Source organism: Lactuca serriola, chromosome 9, assembly GCF_051521515.1.
Source record: "Lactuca serriola cultivar US96UC23 chromosome 9, Lser_US96UC23_V15, whole genome shotgun sequence".
Lineage (NCBI taxonomy): Eukaryota > Viridiplantae > Streptophyta > Magnoliopsida > Asterales > Asteraceae > Lactuca > Lactuca serriola.
Window position 1 is genome coordinate 98,663,397 of NC_136416.1, and position 7,669 is coordinate 98,671,065.

The following is a 7,669-nucleotide window of genomic DNA, read 5'->3' on the forward strand; positions in this document are numbered from 1 at the left end:
ATAATATGATTTGACAATTTCGATTCAAGGCTTGGAACAAAAAGAAAAGTAGAAATTTTTTACCTGAAAAGCGTTGCACATTATTGTTGTGTTGCACGCTGCTGAATCGCTGTAAATCACAGAGGTGGTCGATTGGTTGTGCGATTTTGGATATCGACTTCATTTTTGTCTTCTTTTGGTGCATGGCTGACGAACGATGATTGTTGAACCTTCCAGTTACTAATTGGGCCAACTTGTATATAATATATAAAAAAAAAATTAAAAGTTTTGGGTTCCACAAAAAGTAGGTCCTATGCAATTGTCGTGCTTGCCCTTGTTTAAAGCCATGTGTGATCTTCTTCAATATACAAGACAATTTGCATAGAATACAACATAACTTTGGGATGATGAAGTGATTGGTATTTTCTACGGTAAATGGTGTAGAAATGATGTTAATATGATGTTAAGTGGTGTATAAATGATGTTAATATAACGCTGAAGAATCGAACTTCTTATGTTATGGTGATATGGAGACACACCATAACCTTACAATAATACCAAAGCAAAGAGAAATAAAAAATATGCTCTTGCCTTTTTTTTCTATTTATTTTCATACTCATGTGAAATTAAGATAAATGTTATATTTTAGTAAAATTAATAATATTTTAAAACAATTATCATTTTTTCATATGGATAAAAAAGATAAGTAGGAAATATATAAATTCTCCAATGCAAATTATTAAAATACATTCTTTGGACATGTTTCCTAGGTGTTTAAAATTCAAAATTCTTCTCGAGCAAAAATCAAAAGACAGAAATTGTCGCAAAATGTGACCTCTTTCCACATCATTTGAACTTTGGGTGTCGAATTGTAAAATTAAAAAATTTTGGACGCTAATACGGTATTGAATCGTCAAAAATTGCCCAAACGCAGTGATGATGAACACATCGTCGTCTCCCCCAAAACCTCCCTTAAATCCTTCTGAAATCACTGAAACACTAACCAAAATCCTCGCCACGAACACTCCTTCCACCTCTCTCACTTCTTCAATTTCCGAATTCATCCCACATTTGACCCCTGGAATCATCCACACAATCATCTCCTCCAAAACCCTTAAATCAAACCCCCAGGCTCTCTTAAATTTCTTCAAAATCTCCCAAACTCACGCTCCTAATTTCGTCAATGGCTCCCCCTCCACTCTTCCGTCGTTATTCGTGGTGCTCCAAACGCTATTTGCTCACAACAAATGGTCCGATGCCAAAGCTCTCCTTCTTAGCTTCATCGGCGCCGACACGCGGCATCGTCTCCTCCGGTCCATCCTTCACCCCACGCGGGACATCCCTCGTCACTCCAAAGCACTTTACGACACAGCTATTGGTGCTTATGTCAAGATGGGATACCCTCAGTTGGCCATGATTGTGTTTAGGAGGATGAAAAGACTCAGGATTTGCCCTAAACTCATTACCTGCAACACATTGCTTAATTCTCTGGTAAAACACTCATCCTCCCGTTCCATTTTGTATTCCAGAGAAGTAATTAACGATGCTATCCTACTTGGTGTCGTTCCCAATGTGAATATGTTCAATATCATGATCAATGGCTATTGTTTAGAGAACAAATTTGGCGATGCCAAGGATTTGATGAAAAAAATGAGAGAATCTAACTGTCTACCTGACAATGTAACCTATAACACTTTGTTGAATGCTTTATGCAAGAAGGGCAGATTAAACGAAGTTAGGGAATTGCTTCTAGATATGAAGAATCAAGGTTTATTTCCAAATCGCAACACTTATAACACTTTAGTTCATGGATATTGTCAGAGGAAAGGGTGTCTGACAGAAGCTACTCATATCTTCGATCTCATGACACAAAACAACTTCTTGCCTGATCTTTGGACTTACAACACATTAGTTAGTGGACTTTGTGATGAGGAAAAGATTGAAGAAGCCATTAAACTTATTAACAAGATGGAGAATTTGAAATTATTCCCCGATATCATTACTTACAATACATCGATAGACGGTTGCTTTAAGTGTAAGAAAAGTTCCGAAGCAATCAAGTTTCTTGATTTGATGAGTGAAAGAGGAATAAAAAGGAACGAGGTAACTTACAATATACTTATAAAATGGTATTGTAGAGAAGGTGATATGGATAAAGTTCTTGAAACAATAAACGATATGGAAGCAAGTGGATTTTCTCCAGATAGTGTAACATATAACACTTTGATTAAAGGTTATTCCAAAGTGGGTAATCTAAAAGAAGCATTAAAGATCATGAAAGAAATGAGTGGGAGACGTTTAAAAATGGACACTTTTACCCTCAATACCATTCTCCATGCCTTGTGTCTAGAGAATAAGCTAGACGAGGCATATGAGTTTCTTAAAGATGCTAAAAAGCAAGGTTATATAATCGATGAAGTAAGCTATGGAACTTTAATGATGGGGTCCTTCAAGAATGAAAATTTTGAAAAGGGTATGAATCTTTGGGATGAAATGAAGGATAAAGAGATTGTTCCTAGTGTAATTACATATAACACTGTTATATTTGGGCTATGCAAATCGGGAAAAATGGAACAAGCAATAACCAAGTTAAATGAGCTTCTTGAAAACGGTTTATCTCCCGATGAAAAGACATATAATACAATTATTCTTGGGTATTGTTGGGAGGGGGATGTTGAGAAGGCGATTCAGTTCCATAATGACATGGTTAAGAACAATTTTAAGCCAGATGTTTATACATGTAACATTCTTTTACATGGGCTTTGTAGTAAAGGGTTAGTGGAAAAAGCTTTTACTCTTTTCAATACATGGGTTTCAAACGGAAAAACAGTGGATTTAGTAACTTATAACACGTTAGTGTCATGTTTGTGTAAAGAGGGGAGATTTGAAGATGTCAAAGAGCTTGTTCTTGAAATGATGGAAAAGAATCTTGGCCCTGATAGGTATACATATAATGCTGTTCTTGGTGTGGTTAATGATGGTGGGAAGAATGAGGAGGTGGAGGATTTGATGGAAAAGATGATTGAGTGGGGGCGATTTGATGATTTGGATTCTAGTGGGGGTGTGGAGGAATTAGATGAAAGTTCAGGGGGGTATTCGGAAAATATCGATAGGCTTTGTAGTGAAGGAAAGTATCGGGATGCAATGTGTGTTTTTGGTGAAGTGTTGGAGAAAGGTGTGGCTTTGAAGAAGTCGACTTGTATTAATTTGATGTGTGCTCTTGTGAAGAGAGAAATCAGGTCAACTGTCGTTTGATTCTAGTAACAAAAAGTCAAACAAGGTATATTTGTAGTGTAATTACATGTCATTTTTTTTATCAAGTCCATGCAACTCACATTTACAAATTTGTTATTAATCTTATTTTGTGTTTTGTTTCCTGATTACATTGCAGAATTTTTGCATCAGAGGATCCAAGGAATGGTGTATGGATTACTTCGGAATCATTGATTCCAGTTGAATAGTCAACCGTTGAACATGAAGGTACCTTTTTCTATTTGAATTATGCGTTTTTAATTTTTATGGGTTGAGATAGCCTATGTAAGAATAGATGGGTGGCCCTTTTTCAGGAAGAAGAGGGCTGAATAGTAAATAATGCAAGAAAATATGAATTGGAACCATTAAAAATGTGAAATGACAAAAATAAAATGCCAAAAACTTAAGAATTTACTTGTAGTTTCATTCGGAGGGATGCAGTGGGTATAGGAAATAGAAGGTTGTTTTTATTATTAAATTTTGTAATTTTTATTTAACATTTTGTAACTTGTTATTGTATGTGGAATAGAGTCGGACTAGCAGTCCCCATTGCCAGTTTCTTATGGGACTGGGATTCTGTTATTGTTGTTGTTTTATAATTTATTCTTTTATCGAAAAGTAGTCTAGAAAAGTTTTGTGAACAAGAAATTATTAAAAGATAATTCAAATAAATATCTTTACATGTATTCGGAAAAGCTTTGTGAACAAAAAGAAATCAATACAGGGAAAACTTTATTGGATGGCCACTTTATAAGTCGGGGGCATTTTCGTCCTTTCATGTATTTATTCAAGTATCTAATTTTGGGTCCCCACTGCACAATAGTTTTGATTTTGGACCATCTGTGCTGAAAAAAAAAAGGCCCAAAACTGCATTTTTTGGTAAACCGCTGGGACCAATTTTGCAATTTACTGTTACAAATTGTTTGAGAAATTGAGCATGGGCCGGGTTAGGTCGGTTTTTGGGTTGGTTTTATCGGTTTTTGGTTCAACCCATGGGTTGATGGGTTTTGGTTTAAACCCGTGGGTTTTGGGTTGTAACCCATTTTTCAGCAAATCTTTATAACTTAAAAAATAAAACAAATTTAACAACCTAGATTAAAGAAACTAAAAAGACCAATTTCAACACCAACACAATATCAAAAGTATGTTGCTAAAAGTTTACAACAACCAAGTTTAAGAACAACAAAGTTTTTAGAAACAATACAAGTAGCAAACAACCATGTAGTAATCTCGGTTTCACTAAAACAACACACAAAACATATATTTTGTGTAATTTAGTACCAAAATCCACCTCCTATCGCATTTGACGTATATTACTTTTGACATAGAAAGTCAAATTATAGCATATCATTTAAAAACATGTAATAATCTCGGGTTGGGTTGGTTTGACTTACTAAAACCGAACCCAAAACCCATTTTTTGGTTTTAAAAAATTTAAACCCAAACCCAATAGTTTCTCCGTTTTGGTTTCGTTTTTTTTTGGATTTTAAGTTTTGCCAACCAAACAGGTGGCGATTAAATAAAGTTTGCCATTTAGGTCGTTAAAGATAAATAAAGTTTTTCCTTGTGGAAGATTTGTATTTGTACGATGAGTAGTTATTTTATGTTATAATTAGAATATTATCCAATCAACACAATCAACGGACATAATTATGGAATCAAAATCTTTGATCATATGAGCTCTTCATTTTTCATTTATACATAAATACTTGTACAACACGAGTACATTTATATATAGATTTTTTTTCTTCTTTTCTCCAACAACATACATCACCAACAACAACCCTCCCATTTTCAAACTTCCATTCACCTTTTGGTGTTAGTATTTGTCCTACCCAATGACTTTTTCCCAACAGAAGATGGTGAACCCGATACTGCAACCCGCTTCTTGGCTGACCCCACCAAAGCTCCTGTATTTTGTACGCGTTTCTTTCCTGACACCATTGGAGTGGGACCAGGTTTTGACATCGGAGACCAGGCTTTCACGGACTTTGTTGACAAAACCGCCACCTTTGACTGCGATCTTGCTGGCTGAGCCACCACCTTGAAAGGTGGTGATTGGCGGCTTGCCGACCGATTCCATTCCCAGTCTGCGCCCTTAGTTTTTTTCAAGTTCTTCCTCCATGTTTGCTGTTTTTACAAAACCAAAAGCCTTTAGAACAAATTCATGTATAGGGACTATGTATATATACATAACTTTTAGAGTAATACCTGATGAGTGTGTGAATAAGCTAATACTTTTTCTCTTCTTTCAACAGCCTCCTTTTTCCTTCGTAAACTTTCTTCTACCTGTTCCTTAGATTTCGGACTCAAATCCCAACCGCTTTTCTCCTGATGAAAAATAATAATTTTAGTATCTTTAAAGTTATGTTATCGTTTCTGTTGTAACATTATTTTTAGTTTTATATGATAAATGGATTTAAAATAGAGCGTTTGAAAAAGGCAACTTACTGAGGATTTAGAGTTGTTAAGCTTATTTATGCGCTTCTGATGAAGCTGTTCTCGGAGAGCCTCGTTGACTTCAGCTATTCGAATCTTCCTGGTTCGAACCTGAGACTGGACACGAGCCATTGTTTGCACAGACTTTAAAGTGGACGCGCCTTGTCGTTTCACTGCCTGGCTATACATATACATTTTCAATCTCCTCCATGCCTTCAAAGGATTCGAACCGTTTCTTACCTATAAAATTTGTATTACAAGATTCGCAACTCAAACTTTAAAGTCTCAAGAGTCGCAGTGTTAGAGTTCCAGTTCCAATATGGATTAGGCTCCTTGTGTATCTGATTTACATCTTATATAATGATTTTAAGACTAGATACTGCGAGTCCGCTTAAAGGTTGCTAGAAGAATAATTAATTACCAGATATCCGCGATAAGCCTTTTGAATCTTGATGGCGGCGATATCTTCTTGTGATTTGATAAGGGGGGATGAATCTTGATCCATGGGCTCATGTTCGGGTTGTTTGAGCTCGGGTTCATCAATGGGGGGGTTGTAAATGGGAGGGCTAACTATTGGTGCTTTTGTTAGAGATAAAGATCTATCCAAGCTCATTTGATTTCCATGGAATGATTTTTTGGTTGATTTTGATTTATTATGGGATTTCTGTCACAATGGGAATGTGTTAACGATTGTTGGCATTTCATTGAATTTATTTCATGCAAAACGTGTTGAAAGTGAAAGAAAGAGATACAAACCTTATGTTTCTTCTCCTTGAGATAAGAAGTGGATATAACTTTCCTGACTGCGGAAACCCAACTCTTCTTTCCCATTTGCTCCTTAAATCGTCTTCAAAAAATATTATAAATTAATATCCACAAATCCATTCCAAAAACAGATATTGAAGTGAATGTTATACGTAGCATTTATCAAATAATATGAGAATTGGGGAAGAACATATTGAAATCGTTAATAATACCTGCTGCAACAACCAAAAGATTCAGTCCTTGACAAGGAAAACCCCTGTTGCTGCAGAAAGATTTTGGAGTGTGAGAAGATGAATATTGTTGATGGACGATGAAAATGGTGGAGGAGTTGGGGAAGATATAGCAAGAGGAATGCTATTTTGGGTAACGAAAAAGGTGGTATTCATAACCTCTCTTTCCATAATTGGAAAATCTGGACGACTCTTATTAAAAAGCATGCATTACCATCAATTTTTGCCCATTTTAAAACCAAGAGAAGGAGAGGATGTCAATGGTTTCTACTTTCTAGGGGTATTTTAAGCAACAATTTAAAGAAATTGAAGCTACAATTTCATAATAAAATTTTATAACACTAACTAGAATCCTTAAGTAGTGGTGGCATCAAAAAAAAAAAAAAAAAATTCTGAACAAATGTAAAATAGCAGTTGTACTCATATTTCAAGATGTTGCGCCTAATAGAAAAAAAAAAATTTACACTAACGGTTGAAATCGGAGTGGTAGTCCATTCAAATTTTTTTTGAAAACTAGACGACAACCACATGAAACAACAACATTAAGGTGTCTTTCTTCTTGATTCGTAACTTAATGGGGGAACTATCATATACTTAATTCAAGTACCCTCTTCTTTCATTTAGTGAGATATATATATATATATATATATATATATATATATATATATATATATATATATATATATATATATATATATATATATATATATATATTGAAAAGATTCGAATACGTTGCCAAACAACGTTGCAAGCCTTCTCCTAGCCACTCCTAGTTAAATACTCTTGGATTTGAACTTGAGACTTCCTTTTTTGGGGCCACTTCCCTGCATTTGAACTTTGAACTTAGGACCTCCCTTAGGGAGCCAATTGGTAAAAATACATATATTTAGTTATTGAAAAACTACATATATTTAGTTATTGAAAAACTCATGGGATACTATAATCCCTATTCAAATAAATGAATAGTTTTAATATTTTTTTTGTCAAGTGTCATTCCAATACAA

At 34.9% G+C, this 7,669-nt stretch overlaps 2 protein-coding genes across 3 annotated transcripts; one reads left to right on the top strand and one right to left on the bottom strand.

Annotated features, from left to right (window-relative positions):
• Nucleotides 1–881: 881 nt before the first annotated feature.
• Nucleotides 882–3,813, top strand: LOC145073333 (Pentatricopeptide repeat (PPR) superfamily protein). Of its 2 annotated transcripts, XR_013691322.1 has the most exons (3): nt 882–3,259; nt 3,371–3,459; nt 3,546–3,813. XR_013691322.1 is itself a non-coding variant. In XM_079019883.1 (2 exons), exon 1 carries the CDS (start codon nt 916–918, stop codon nt 3,232–3,234), a length of 2,319 nt encoding a protein of 772 aa, XP_078876009.1. In that variant the 5' UTR covers nt 882–915; the 3' UTR covers nt 3,235–3,259; nt 3,371–3,813. The 2 variants fall into 2 exon arrangements, 1 of the variants encoding a protein (XP_078876009.1); XM_079019883.1 differs by having other exon boundaries at nt 3,371–3,813.
• A 1,077-nt stretch (nt 3,814–4,890) lies between these two features.
• LOC145077125 (uncharacterized) lies at nt 4,891–6,774 on the bottom strand. Its single transcript, XM_079022899.1, has 6 exons — nt 6,648–6,774; nt 6,427–6,517; nt 6,092–6,334; nt 5,683–5,910; nt 5,443–5,562; nt 4,891–5,361 (listed from the first exon to the last, which is right to left on the bottom strand). The coding sequence occupies exons 2-6, from the start codon at nt 6,499–6,501 to the stop codon at nt 5,038–5,040; spliced, it is 990 nt and encodes a 329-aa protein (XP_078879025.1). The 5' UTR covers nt 6,502–6,517; nt 6,648–6,774; the 3' UTR covers nt 4,891–5,037.
• Between the last annotated feature and the right edge of the window lie 895 nt (nt 6,775–7,669).